Below are 14975 nucleotides of genomic sequence, written 5' to 3'. Positions count from 1 at the left end.
CAATACAACATTTACAACAACAATAAAAACTGATTAAATTTACAATGAAATTATTATGAATAAAATACGGTAATAAGTAACTATTTAAATACGTAATTTAAAATTCGCATGCCGTAATAAAAATTTGAATTTTTAAAACTACGTAAGAATGCATTGCAGAAACTGCTGCAAAAGTTATTGAAAACCAACTTGGATTTACAATGCAATTGACATGAAAAGTACGGCAAAAAAGTGATAAATTAAACGCGCGATTTATATACGAGAGTTGCGTTTTTAAACAAGTGCAGGCAATTATTTATTCCATTTTTTTAGCATCATTGTATGAAATTCAACTTAAATTTAAACAAAATGAAGTTTTTATGAATAAGTAAAGCACCTTATATTTGCAAATTATGTTACATGTATGATAGATTAAGTTTAATTTTTACAATAATAATCTTCCCTGTCTGAGTGTGTTAGGGTCGCAGATAAATTTAAATTTACGAAGATATGTGTAGTGCGGCAGATTTATCATTTCTATGGTTTTCAATTCATAATTTTAGAAAAATGCCTTCACGTGAGCATACTGTCGAAATATGCTATTTAAAAAAGATTAAATATTATATAAAATTACGTAAATTAAAATTGTTTTAGTTTGAATGAGAATTTAAAATAAATCTAAATTGCTCCCACAAACAACAGAAAAGAACTTGCCTTTTAATGAAATTTATTTTACGAGTATACAACGTTATAAATCAAACGATTTAATTAAAAAAAGATAGACAAATAACATAATTCTGTCAGACAAAATTTAAAATAGACCATCCAGTGAATAAAACTTTCTTTCTATAATCGTCTGCTATTATGGATGACAGCGGAATGATGATACATAAAAGCAAATGAAAAAAAAAGTAAAGAATAATACGAAGAATTAATAATGAATGAAGAAAAAAAAAGTCAGCAGGTGAACAAGAGACTACTGCAACATCGTCTTCCGTTGTTCCAAAAGCAACTTTATTGTTTGCAAGGATATGCAGGTCACGTTCAGAACTTAACACCTCACTCTTCACGGTTAGGTTAAACAACAAAAAATAAAGATCACGTCGTTAAAAGTGATTAGAAAATGAAGTATTACACAGATGTGTTTAAAAGTTTATTTAGAATACTAATAAAAATCCTTCTCTTCTAAAATCGCGGTCAAGTGTTAATTATTGTGAAACAGACAAAGCTATTAAAAGTTTTACAATGTAAATAAATAAATAATAATAAAAATAAAAAAACGAAGACATATCGTTTTTAAAAACACAAAACCGTTAAGCCGAAGTTAGAACGTTAGTTCTCTATTTGCTTTCTCGCTCATAAAACCAGTATTTCCCCCTCCCCCTTGTTATTTAAAAAATAAAAAAAAGTTATGTTCGGTCGAGAAACTTTTATATAAGTTTGCTCATGTAACAGTTGCGACAGTATACAGAGTTGAAAAAGTTGGAGGTAATTTTTTTTTAATAATCTGTTAGTAATAGTTAATCTATAACGAATGTACGGCTATGAATGTTAAGCTTTGCATCCTTGTTATTTTTAGAAGCTTCGAGAACTCCCGATTTTAATGGAAAAAAAACTCGTTAAATGACATTTACATGATATATATTTTTACATAATAGGTTTTTTGTCAAAAGTGGATTTTTTTCTGCAATTCAAAAAAAAAAAAAAAAAAAAAAAAAAAACTAAGCATTTGGTTAATTTTTTTAAAAAAAAAAACTATTTTAAGTATAAACTAAAAATTTTCGCAAAATAAAAATTAAGAAATCACATGTACACATATAGTTTGTAAAAATAATAAAATGTATCATTACGCTGGATAGTATTCCACACTTGTGCAGACAGTCCTGCCAGTATCCGGACAAAATTGAGGTCCAGGGAGAAACACTGGTTTGTATGTTCTCCATGGTGAAGGATAGCACATGAGAAAATATGAATTCGTTAAAAGGAGAACAAGTGCTACCTGGAAAAATAAAAAAGTAATTATTGCCTTATCTATTAGCGCTTAAGTCGCTATTTTTAGAAATATTTCTTTAAATAACAAAAACATTATGGTCTAAGACCGTTCCTGAATGGTGCCGTCTGATTAGTCAGAAAAATCACATGATTAGACTCTTAATTTTCAATGAGATTTTGAAAATCTCTGGCTGGCTTCAGCTCAAAATGAATAAAAGAAAAGAATATAATAACGATTAATTCCAAAAGAGAGAAAATTGTGATCGCATTAATGCGAATACTGGTTACCCATTGATCAAGCCATTATACGTTTTTTAAGACACCATAAAATTTTTTTCCTTCGAAATATTCATATTTATATTAAAATTGCTTCCGAGACAGTCATTATGAATAAGTTATAAAAAGAACATAAAAATACTTTAAATTAATATTATATGAAAACATTAAAAAGGCACTCTGGTAAAAATAAAGAAAAAGTTCCAAATTTATCGTCTGCTTTTTTTTATTTCATCTTAATGTGCTGCATTTTTTTTTTTAATTAATGCTTATGTTAGCCTGATTTCAAAGTTGTTTTTTTTCTTTTTTTGAAAAAAATAGAAGAATCTGTAAAATTTAGAAAGTCTATGTAAAATGAGGAAAACTCAAGCTGATTGTAAAATTCTGTAAGATTCTAAAATAAAAAAGTATTTTCGCAATTGTATTCTCAAAAATGCAACTGCATTCGTAAAAAAAATAAAAAAATCATCATCATCAAATTGGAATTTTTCACATCAGTAAAAAAGAAATCTATTACAATAAAGAATTACAGTCAAAATTCTTTTTCATTTGGAAAAGGCGAAGAACAAGCTGGGAAATCATGTGTAATTTTAATTCTTAAGAGTCTCATTTTTTTTAGAATTCAGCCGTGACACTAGGTAAAAAAAGGATAGGACGTATTTTTAAACAAAATCCACTAAAACGTGGATTTCCTAAACAAAAAGAGAAGCACAAAAATATATGTATCCGAAGCGAAAAAGAAAAAAAAAGAAAAACACTAAATGCGTGGTTACTAATCCAAAAGAGAGGCACGAAAATGTTTCTAAAATGAAAAAAAAAAACTGGTTTCCAAAAAAAAAAAAAGAAAGTTGTTTAGTTGTTAGTAGAAGTTGTTTAATTAAAAGTAAAAGGTTAATTTAAATTTGATAAAATGGATTTTGCACCTAAAAACAGGCTGTAAAATACGAAAAACAAACAAACAACAACTTTGAAAATATTTTCATAAAGTAGTTAGGAAAAATAATTGAAATCATGGGTAATTTTAATTCTAGCAGAACAGCGAGTCTCCTCCTTTTTAAGAAAAAAAAGAAGATAAAACATTTTTTTTTGTTGTTGAAACAAAAACAAAAGCATGGATTTCCTAAACAAAAAGAGAGCACAAAAATATATGTATCCAAATCGAAAAAGAGAAAAAATAAAAAAAAAACACAAAATACGTGGTTTCAAAACAAAAAGAGAAGCACAAAATTTTTTTCAAAATGAAAAGTGATACACAAAAAATTTTTCTGAATCGAAAAAGAAGAAAAACACAGAAACATGAGTTTCCAAAAAAAAAAAAAAAGAAAAAAAAAAAAAAAAGAGTCGAAGCACAGAAAAATATATTTCCAAAACAAAAATGATAAAAAGCACAAAAATACGAGTTACAGATGCACAAAATAAGGCAAAACATAAATAAATAAATAAAAATAGAAAAATGGGATTCTCAAAACGTAAGAGAACAGGAGGAAAAAGGGGTTTTCAAATCTATAAAAAGTAAAAAACCAAAATGTAGGTTTCCCAAACACAAAAAAAACATTTCTCCAAGTAAAGTTCATTTTCATGCATCATTCCAACATTTATTGCTAACGATTAAAAAAAATTTTTTTTTCTATTCAAAACAACGTAAAAAGATACTATTATACATACACAAAAGACATTAGTCTTGAAATCAAACATTCCCTCTAGCATTACACATAAATAATAAAAGGTACATGAATCATTAATAACGGGTTTTCTATCATTTGTCAACGTTTTTAAACATCACTAAAAGAAAATGGAGGAAAACAATAAGAAAAATCTCTATATATCTATTTAATCAAAATAATTATAATAATAATAATTTTGACTTAACAAATTAAAGAACTAGAAATTCTCTTTAATTCTCTCATTGTTCAAGCCCACAGCATTCTCTACAAATATAAATGCGTAATCGAGTTCTACAAGTTGGCGTCATTACTTGAGGTAAATCTGATTAAAAACTTGAAATCAGTAAAGATTTCTGAAGTAATTCATTAATTTGAGATATAATATTAAAATAATATGCCTGTTTAACGTAAAAATGCATGAAAAAAGAAATAAAAATGCTGAAAAGGAAATTTATCAAGCAAATTATGCTTGATTAATGGAGTTTTTATTTATATGCTTAAATAATGTGAGGCATTATTGTTTCGTTGGGGTTGAATTAATAAATTTTTATCTCATTAAATGCATTGTGCCAAAAGAAAATAATATACGATTAATATATAATATTTTAATACATAATTGGAAGCATTTTAAAGATTTCAAATTTTTTTTTTTATATTCTTCAAAATTATTTATTAATTTTTATTCTTATTATTTAATAATTATTCTAAAATGTGTTAATTACAATTTTTGGTGTAAAGATTGATTCTTCACTCTATTGAAAGAAATTGTCAAAGTTAATAAGGACCCACAGCTAATAAAACCAAAATTTAATTTTCTGAATGTTATAATAATTTTTTGAATTTTAGATTATATCTTTTCAATGTCCTCCATTACTTTAAAATTCTATTATTTGACGGAAAAAATAGAAATTGGTATTATGAGTTCATTTTAGACATGAATCTAGTATTATCAAAATAATTTAAAAATGGTATTATGAGTATATTTCAAAGTTGACAATAATATTAAGATTATATTTTATAGATGACAAAGGTATTGCGGTTGATAATGGTATTACGGTTAAAATTTAGAGGTGACCGTAATATTATAGGTACATTTTAGTAATTGCAGTACTAGTATATTACAATTGAAAGATGAGGGCCGGGATAGCCTGGTTGGTAGGGCACTGGGCCCATGTCCATGAGTTCATGGGCTCGATCCCCGCCGGCTAAAGACTCCCCGTGTAGTAAATGGTGACTGATGCACGTTAACTCTGTCGAGTCGCAAAGTCCTCCATGTTTTCATAACAAATCAATACCTCTGGGGGTACTGATCTGGGAGATTCCTTGTCTTCTGGATTGGTTCAAAATTACAAGGCTACGGAGTTGAGCAGTAGTAGTCGTAAACATTGGGTCGGCTGTTCAACGACGGATATAAAATAAAATTAAATTAAAAGATGAGAGTCTCGATGGCTCAAGGGGTAGAGTGTTCGCCTTCCAATAAGGCGAGCTGGGTTCGAATCCCAGTCGATACGGTCCGCATCCGGATAACACCGACCACAGTGCTGACGTGAAATATCCTCAGTGGTAGACGGATCATGGGTTAGAGTCTCCTTGCTAACCGTGGGAGGAACTCGTGGTCTTCCTTTACATGAAACGCAAATGCAGGATAGTTTCATCAAAATGTCCTCCACGAAGGAAAATTTCTCCCAATAGTTGATCCAGGAGTTTCCTTGTCTTCTGGATTGGGTTCAAAATTACAAGGCTACTGAGTTGAACATTAATAGCCTTAAATTCTGAGTTACGAACATCCTATATTTTCCATGTGAAATCGTTTCCCTTTATTAACTACTAGCCGCCTAAGGCGGCCAGCTGTCCGCCACGCTGAAGGTTTTCACAAATAAAGTTTTTTAAAACATGGCAGGAAATCTGAAGATTAGTGGACAATTAAAGTGTTCCTGTCCAGCAATTTTGTCTTCATATCCAGTTCTGCTGCAGATGTGTTATAGCTCTTGAGGATGTTTGAAATTATATAGCTGCAACGCTTAAGGAAAAAAAGAACTAAAATGCTAAATACATGAAAAGAACACGAAAACGAATAAACTTTTTATGGTATCAATTTCTATTTCTATATAATTTTTTATGGTATAAAATTCTATTTCTATATCTGTTACGTCAAGCACTCAGGTATTATAATTTGATCTAGTTGTGCTTGTATGATTTTGATCTAGTTGCGCTTTCTACGTCATTTTGTTAACATCGTTTGGTTTGTTATTTCTAAGTTAACTTTCAAAAAATTGGCTGGCATCAACATTTTTATTCTTTAAGTTGTTTATTTTTTCTTTTGGAATTCGTTCCTTTTTAGCGTAATGTTTTTCAACCTAATCGAATTCTTTGCCGACTGTTCTCTGTATATATAAAGAAAATAAAGTAAATATTTTTAAAGTGTTGTGAAAAAAATTTTTAGTTGTACAAAGTACTACAATATCGCTATAAAAATTATCGTCTTCGCTTAAGAAAAAAAAATAGAGCGTGGAAAGAAGAAGAAAAACTTATTATAACAATTATGAACAGCGACAAATATATCAAAGCGAAGCGTTCTATTTACGTATCGAATATGTTGCCACATTTTTAATACAAAAGTTAAACTTTTCTCCACTTTAATAAATGTAAACTAATGCGAACTTTACAATTAAATTATTAATTCCTTCGTATATTATTGGTTTAAGTTGTCGAAAATTAATATTTCAATTGTGAGGTTCGCATTAGCATACATTTATAAGAGTGGGGAAAAGTATATGCATTTTTTAATAGTTTTTTGAATATGGCTCTTTGAAGACGAAAAAGCAGACGAAAAGCATAGACTTACAAAATGACTGATAACTAAATAACTAATCAAAATTTTTGAAAAAGAAAAAAAATACTTCTTCATTATGTCAAAACACAATTATGGGCCGAGTTTCGTGCCCGGGCGAGGCTTCTGGGGCGATATATTGTGATTACAGACACACACACACACACAGCCGCGTTTATTATTATGTATAGATGCAACCCCTACTGAAGATGCGACATCAATTCGCGATCGCAACGCTCGAGTACGCCGTCTAGCGGGAGCCTGTAAATATCGGACATTAATTTATCACGTTTTCATTTAGTTCCATCAAAGTCATTGACTGAATCAGACGCCATTTTTTAGCAGCAAATAAGAAACAAAATTTCCCTAAGGAAAAGGCCGAAGAACTTGAAAAAAATCTCCAGAATATTAGTAAATCTTTCAGGAACAGAACACGCCAAACATTTGAAGAAAAATTCCTCAATAATTTTTAATTTCTATTATCAACAAACTTGCAACTGATGACTTCCGATTTCGGATACTGTTACAGATGTGTGTATTAAGGTAAAATGCATTTCTTCTGTCTTCAATTCATTACGAATTAAAGTGAAGACAACATTGCTTTCGTCATTCCAGTGAATAAATACGAATTCAGAACATACAGAATTGTAATAGTTATAGCATATTCTTCTTCGTTATAGAATAGTATATATTTCTGTATCCATATAATTCGGAAAACAACAATAAAAAATTATCCAAGTTACTTGAAATAGTGCCATTTGTGCTGATTCTTAATTAATTTAAATCGTTTTCTTGGTAAGTTTTTTTTAATTTTGAAAGAATAAGTTAAACTAGAATTCAGCTATTCTGTTTTTAGCTACATATTCAAATTCATATCAATTATAAAATTTTGCTGTGTAGTATGTTATCTAAAAGTAATGAAGGTATAAACTATGTATCTATTATTTGAGAATAAAGTTTTCAAACAAGGAGCTTATCATTTTGGAATTCTCCGGGAATCATAAATCAGGTAAGTGCAATGATTTTTACAATAAAAAATTTGCTTGTAAATATTTTTTTTTCATTTGATGATGGTTCTCTACAGAATGGTTTTTTACGTCTAATTAAGAACTATGAGAATAATAAAAAAAGAAACAATATGAAAGTTTTTATTTCAATGTTAATAATTCTTAAAATCGTTTTTTTTATCCTAAGAATTCTTTATTTTCCGTTTTTTAGTTTATAATTTTTTGATAAAAATTGTTCTCAAAATACTATTGAAAAATTAAATGGTATAACATTATGTGTTTATGTATACTTCTTGTATATTCCAATGTTTGAAATAATATGATTCAGAAAAGTATGGAATAAAAATTCGGTACTTACGATGTATTAACGCCACCGCCGCTACAGATTTGGCGGTTTTTAAGTGCCGCCAATCTACACTTAAAATTTTTGCGACAGTTCATAAAATAAAACACTTTATTTAAAATCAAAATAGTTAATTGGATTTCGGTGGAAAATGAGCCGATATAGAGTTTAGCATAGATTCAAAACAATCATATCGCCATATGAACTCTGATGAATAAGATTCCAAATGAAATAACATTTCCAAAACGTACGTTTGCCAAGATAAAGTTTTATGTTGTGGGAATTGGTACATTTTCGTTTTTTCGGTCAAATATTTCCCTCCTGAAAAAATAAAATTGCATCTTGTTTTGTTTTTGGCAAATCCCAAAGACGAATATTCGTAGCACTAAAAATGGCGACAAAAAAGAATTGTTTTTTGTTTTTGTTTTTGTTTCGTCAGCATTCTTTATTTTACGTTTCTTAGTTTCTAAATAATGATTTTTATTGAAACTTGAAATTTTTTGATAAAAATTGTTGTCAAAAAACGTTGTTTACAAAATTAAATTTCATAAAATTATCAGGCTTATGTATACTTTTTGTTCATTTTAATTTTTGAACTAATATGATTCTTAAAACTATAGAATGTAAAGTTTAAATGGGCCTTTCATGTTATATCATTAAATTTAGTAATACTATTTCTCGGGCATTAGGTTTTAACTCTTATAAGAATATACATATTTTTTTCTGTTAATGTACAAATATTTTTCCGATGTGTTTTGGATATTCCTTCTCTAATAAAAAGAGATACCGTCTTGTTTTCGGTTGTACAAGAAAGAAGATCAAGCATTTTTCTTTTTTAAATTTAATAAGCCACATTAAAGAAGGAACGTTGCAATGCTACACGCTACATTAACGACGTCTCCAGAGTAACTGAATGACGGTTCATATGGAAATCGCAGGTAAGCGTCTCATACAACAACGCCCCCTATAGTTCGTTGCGATCGCGAATATCTCTTCTGATTGTTACTGTTTATTTTCTTTGTAATGTTTATTTGCATTTAGTTTATTTGCATTTAGTTTATTTCTAAGTAGCACTGTTTTCTGGATTTCATATTTAATATTCTACCTATTTGTTAAAACTCTAATTTGAAAATTTTGAATATGTTTGCTGACGTAATTGAACTGTTGCGCTCACTTCGAACTCTCGAAGTGTCCCCGGATGCCCCCTTACGGGGGCGGGACGGGGTTAAGCTTAAACCCAAAATTGGGTCGACGGTTATTAAATAAAATAAAATGTCACTATGCTACATCATACCAAAATCTAGCTACCTCGCATTATAAGACGGCAGCTAGATCAAAAACCTTTCCTATCGAACTTTGCTTATTTATTACTGCAACAACCAGCATTGTTTTCTTCTTAAATTTTAACATCTTTTTGTCAGTAAACATTATTCAAAATAAAATCATCCTTTTCAACATCAAAATCATAAAACTCAATTTTCATTGCATATGTGTTCCCTTCTTTTTTGATCATAATCATTTCATTTCACAAAAATTCGATTATGAATTGTTTTTCACAATATTACACCGACAATAAGCTCTCTTTTTTAATCTATCATTGCAACAAACAACAATAACAAAAGGTTTTAAGTGAAAGTAAATACGCGCCAACGTATTCTGATCGCATGAGTGAACTTAAACTATCTGGAGAAAAAAAGAACTTTCATAATCTTGCTCTCTAAATCTGTCAATGAAAACACCATCGCTGCAGGTTGGATTTCCCCCGCCTAAAAACCTCAAGACAGAAGACTTCTTCTTCCCTTGACCTTTCACGCGGGGCCCCTGTATTCTTTACTAATTACTAGAAACCTTGGAAGAGCACGTAATGATTATGGAAGTCCGTCTGTCTTTGTTCTAACGTTACTTTGTATCCAGTTCTGTTGGAAGGGTGTTTCTTGCATTTTAGAATATTCGTTCCTCAGGGAAAACCCCTAAGTGAATGACACCTTAAAATTGTCCTTTTATTTGTTTTAGAAATTAAAAGGAGAAAGTTACACAATACTTAAACTTATGACGCTAGGATAAAGTGGGCAATAACTTCAGAAAGGGGATTTGCCCTGTAAACGTTTGTCCTGTAAATTATTTTTCAAATTTATTATTGCATGATTATATTAAAAACATTTTTTTGAACAGAATATTTTACTCAGGCAAAATATTTTATGAAGAAAAAGCTATGATTTTCAAACGAATTTAATAATGATATTATGAAATTATTAAAACTTTATTCTTAACCCTTTAACGGGCCCTTTATTTCTAGTAAAGGTAAATTAAAGTATTTTTGGAATTGAAATTGTTTCAAGAACAGTAATTGATATTAAAAAAAAAGAAACTCATTTAGTTTATAAAAATGCCATTTTTTTGGTGGTAAATATATTTAACATGACTGATTACGAACTTACTGACTTTTATTTTTCTTTATTTATAAAATAAATTCCTTAAATGCTACAAACTTCAAAAGGAATTATGTATTTTATAACTTTTATACTTTTTTTAAAAGTGACAAAGGTTACCAATTTTATTCAAACTCACTTCAAGAAAGCTGAAGTTATTGAAAAATGGAAACCTAAATTAAAAGTGGTAAAACATGGTGGTAAGCATACTTACCACGGCCTTCAAAAGGGGTAAGACTACTATAATTCTTAATGTTCTGAATATTCTAACTTAGGGGTGCACAATCTGTCATTCGTGGGCCACATGCGGCCCGCGAGAGCTCCTAAACACAATATTTTTTTTCTTTGTGAAGTAAAAATTGAACGGAATATTTGACTCAGGCAAAATATTTTATGAAGAAAAAGCTATGATTTTCAAACGAATTTAATAATGATAGTCTGAAATTATTAAAACTTTATTCTTAAGACTACTATAATTCTTACTGTCTTGAATATTCTAACTTAGGGGTGCACAATCTGCCATTCGAGGGCCACATGCGGTCCGGCAACTCATGATGTGCGGCCCGCGAGAGCTCCTAAACACAATTTTTTTTCTTCTGTGAAGTAAAAATTGAATGGAATATTTGACTCAGGCAAAATATTTTATGAAGAAAATACTATGATTTTCAAACGAATTTAATAATGATATTATAAAATTATTAAAACTTTATTCTTAAGACTATTATAATTCTTACCGTTCTGAATACTCTAACTTAGGGGTGCACAACCTGCCATTCGAGGGCCACATGCGGCCCGCCGACTGTTGATGTGCGGCCCGCGAGAGCTCCTAAACACAATTTTTTTTTCTTTGTGAAGTAAAAATTGAGAATCTTCGTAATTTCTCTTCACAAAATATTGAATCTTAATATGTACTGTAAGTTGTTAAGTTTAAATTTTTGGTAGTTAAGTTTAAATTTTTGCCTAAACATTATGAAATTTTTTTAAATAAAGTTAAAATTTATATTACTCATTAAAATATATATGTAGTTTTGTTTACACATTTATTCTATGAGCATTCTACTTTTTTTTGTTAGAGTTATAACATCTCTTTTCCTAAAATATCAGCAGAACAATAAAAATATTTTCAGAAAAATAAAAAATATTAAGTTTTTTTACTGAATGAATTTTAATAATTAAAGTATTCAATTTTAGGAAAATATGTTACTAAGTTTACTGATGAAAATATTTATTGTTCTGAGCACCAATTACAAGATAAAAATTATTATATTTGCCACCAACATGACTAAATATGCATACTGTCCTTCGATAGTTAACTTGCTGTGCAAGTGGCCCTTCACTCAAAAAGATTGTGCACACCTACTCTAACTGATACAATAACTAAAATTAAAATATTCTTTTTATTTAAGAAAATATTTATTGGAAATAAGAATTTTTTTTTAACCATAAAAGAATTTCTGTACCATATATGAGTTTAAAATATTTAAGTGAGGTTAAGCATTCCCGCAACAGCCCGTTGTGGGCCAGGGGGTTCATGAAGATTAAGTGGTCAGCACTGAGCACAACCCACTCTTACTTCCCTGACAAGCTAATACTCATCGATTTGAAGATGGGTGAGCTTCAAGTCACCATTGGGAATCGAATCTCAGTTCTTCACAATGACAGGTCAGTACCCTTACCACTGTGCCATCGCGGCTCTTTAAAATATTGAATTAGAATTTTATTTTATTTTATAACAAATTGTTGAACAGCCGACCCCATTATTTGGGTCTACGACTACTAATGTTAAACTCTGTAGTTTTGTAATTTTGAATCTAGTTTAGAAGACAAGGGATCTTTTATATGAAGTATTGGGAGAAATTTGCTTTCGTGGAGGACTTTTCGGTGGAACTACCCCGCATTTGCGTTACATGGAGAAGAAAATCACGAAAGCCTCCCGCGGTTAGTTTCACGGCACAGGGACTCTAACCCATCATCCGCCTCCCACTGAGGATATTTTACGTCAGCACTGTGGTCAGTGCAAGCCGGATGCGGAATTCGTATCGACTAGCAATCGGTGGGATTCGAACCCGGTTCATCACCTCATTAGAAGGCGAACGCCTTATCCCCTGAGACATTTGTCTTTTTTTTTCTAAGTCACTTCTGTACTGACATACGCGTTTTAAGGGCCTTTTAAGCTAATTGTTAGCCTCGGGTATCCACACGCCATTGTTCATAAGTGAATTCATTTTCATTAATTTTCACTTTCTTATTTCATTTTATGAATACTATTTACAATTATTTTGTACATACTATCATTATAGAATTTAATAACATACTTATTAATATTTTGCTAAATATCACACAGCGCTTCGTAAAAAATCTCTGCCACGATTTTTTTGATTTTTCTTCTTCTTTTAATTTGGAAAAAAAAATCTCGTAACTTTCTAAAGAAGCGAGCATCATCAAACGGCTCCTTCGTTTGTTTTCCTCAAATATGCTTTTTCTTAATAACAACGATTTCTGAAGTGGCGTAAATAACGTGACAAGAGGGGCAACACGGAAGGCGCTCACTTAAGTAAATTAAAACAATGACAGGATTGTCACGACCTTCGAGAATATTTTTCTTCGGGCACGCTCAAATTTTGATACTAAACGTGGCTCATATTAGAGACTTTTGGCGATTTTCGATTTTTAATTTGGTTAAAAAGAGTATTATTTAATAAGTAATTAATTAATAATTTTTCATTGGATTTTACGATACATGTTGTTTTCACAAAAAATATATTGAGCATGGATGAGATGTGGGCGGCGTTCATTGGCCCGTTCAGTTTTCATGCTGAAAATGAACCTCAAAGTTGTTTTTCTTGACAATGGGAAAATATCAGGGGATAGAGCATTCGCCTGCCAATGAAAGCGAAACGGGTTCGATGGCTAGTCGATACCAATTCCACACCCGGGTCGCACAGACCACAGTGCTGACATAAGATATAATGACATGGGTGTTTTCGTTGTTTTCTTTTCCATGTAAAGCATATGTGGATTAGTTCCACCAAAGAAACCTCTACGAAAGCCCCGATACTTGATCCAGGAGTTCCCCTGTCTTCTGATTTGGGTTCAAAATTAAACGGCTGCGGAGTTGAAAGTAAATAGTCGTAAACCCAAAATTGGGTCGGCTGTTCGACGATGGTTATAAGGTAGAATAAAATACAAATGGGAGAGCCGCGTGGTTGGCTCAGAGGATATGGCGTTCGCCTTCCAATGAGGTGAACCAGGTTTGAATCCCGGCGATGACTGATCGATACGAATTCCGCACCCGGCTCGTACCGAACACAGTGATGACGTAAAATATCCTCAGTGGTAGACGGATTATGAGTTAGAGTCCCCTTGCTTTGAGGCTAACCGGGAAAGATTTTCGTGGATATCCTCTGCTTGTAGCGCAAATGCCAGTCAGTTCAATTAAAAAGTAATCCACGAAGGCAAATTTCTCCCAATACCTGATTCAGGAGTTTCCTTGTCTTCTAGGTTTGGTTCAAAATTACAAGGCTATGGAGTTGAACATTAGCAGTCGTAAATGCAAAAAATTGGGTCGATTGTTCACAACGACGGTTATAAAATAAAATAAAATACCCGTGGAATATCCTGTTCATTTAGGAATATTAAGAATATTTGAATTTAGTTCTCGATAAAATAAAATGTGATGGCCAGAATTTGATTGTTTGTGGCCATCTCAAAATAATATTCGGTCAGCAAGGATCTTAGGACAGCAAGGAGGGGCAGAAAGTTTCCTTGTTTTCTATGGTAATGGGGTAGCATATAATAAAAAAATCAATCCTTGGCAAAATAGAGGTAAGCGAAAAAAAAAAATTCATTAGAGAACCCGTAACCAAATCTATATCAATCAGTTGATTGATTTCGGTGTTGCGCGTGATGTTGAAATCAACGTTTCTGGAAAAATACGATACCTTTTATAGCTGATTGCAATTTTAGAAAAATCAGTGCAATATTGAACAAAAACATGCGAGGCAGGACGTTTTGGTCCCGTTAACGTTCCTCCCTTTTGCCATTTCTGTTTCTGTCTTTTAAATATTGAAATGTATAAAATTTAAGCAAATCAGAAAAACATTCCAATGCAATTTTAATGATCCTTATTTCTAAATTATTAATTTCTGTCAGAAAACATTTTTGCCTTTTTTCAAGGTCAAAATTGTTTGAAAAGAGTTTCCAGAATATGATGGAACGGAAAAAAGGAATGGGACGCTTGAGGGCAAAATAAAAAATTTAAAAAAAAACAAGTCGAGTTAAAAAATTTTTGTTTACTTTAAAGTCAGAGAAATGAAACTTCGTAAGATTCTAGCAACTTGTATTTTTTGTGACTAAAAAAAAATGTTTGGCGAAGTTTTTTTTTTCTTCCTCCACTCATTAAATATTATTTATGAATTTCGTATGTTTGGGGGGGGGGAGAGAGAGGTTCTCCTA

General features: G+C 30.8%; 1 protein-coding gene across 3 annotated transcripts in view; it reads right to left on the bottom strand.

Moving 5' to 3' along the window:
* The window catches only part of LOC107456996 (uncharacterized), a 55862-nt gene that overhangs the window by 12841 nt on the left and 28046 nt on the right, over nucleotides 1-14975 (bottom strand). For 2 of the 3 annotated variants that reach the window (XM_087153976.1, XM_016075012.5), the window contains exon 2: nucleotides 1830-1978. The exons of the other annotated variant lie outside the window; for it this stretch is intronic. In XM_087153976.1, coding sequence (XP_087010102.1) covers nucleotides 1830-1978 — 149 coding nt within the window. The remainder of the gene's footprint in view (nucleotides 1-1829; nucleotides 1979-14975) is intronic. 3 annotated transcript variants of the gene reach the window in all.

This window comes from Parasteatoda tepidariorum, chromosome 10, assembly GCF_982258835.1.
Source record: "Parasteatoda tepidariorum strain Cologne lab strain chromosome 10, Ptep-v5.0, whole genome shotgun sequence".
NCBI lineage: Eukaryota > Metazoa > Arthropoda > Arachnida > Araneae > Theridiidae > Parasteatoda > Parasteatoda tepidariorum.
This window is presented reverse-complemented; position numbering and strand designations above follow the sequence as displayed.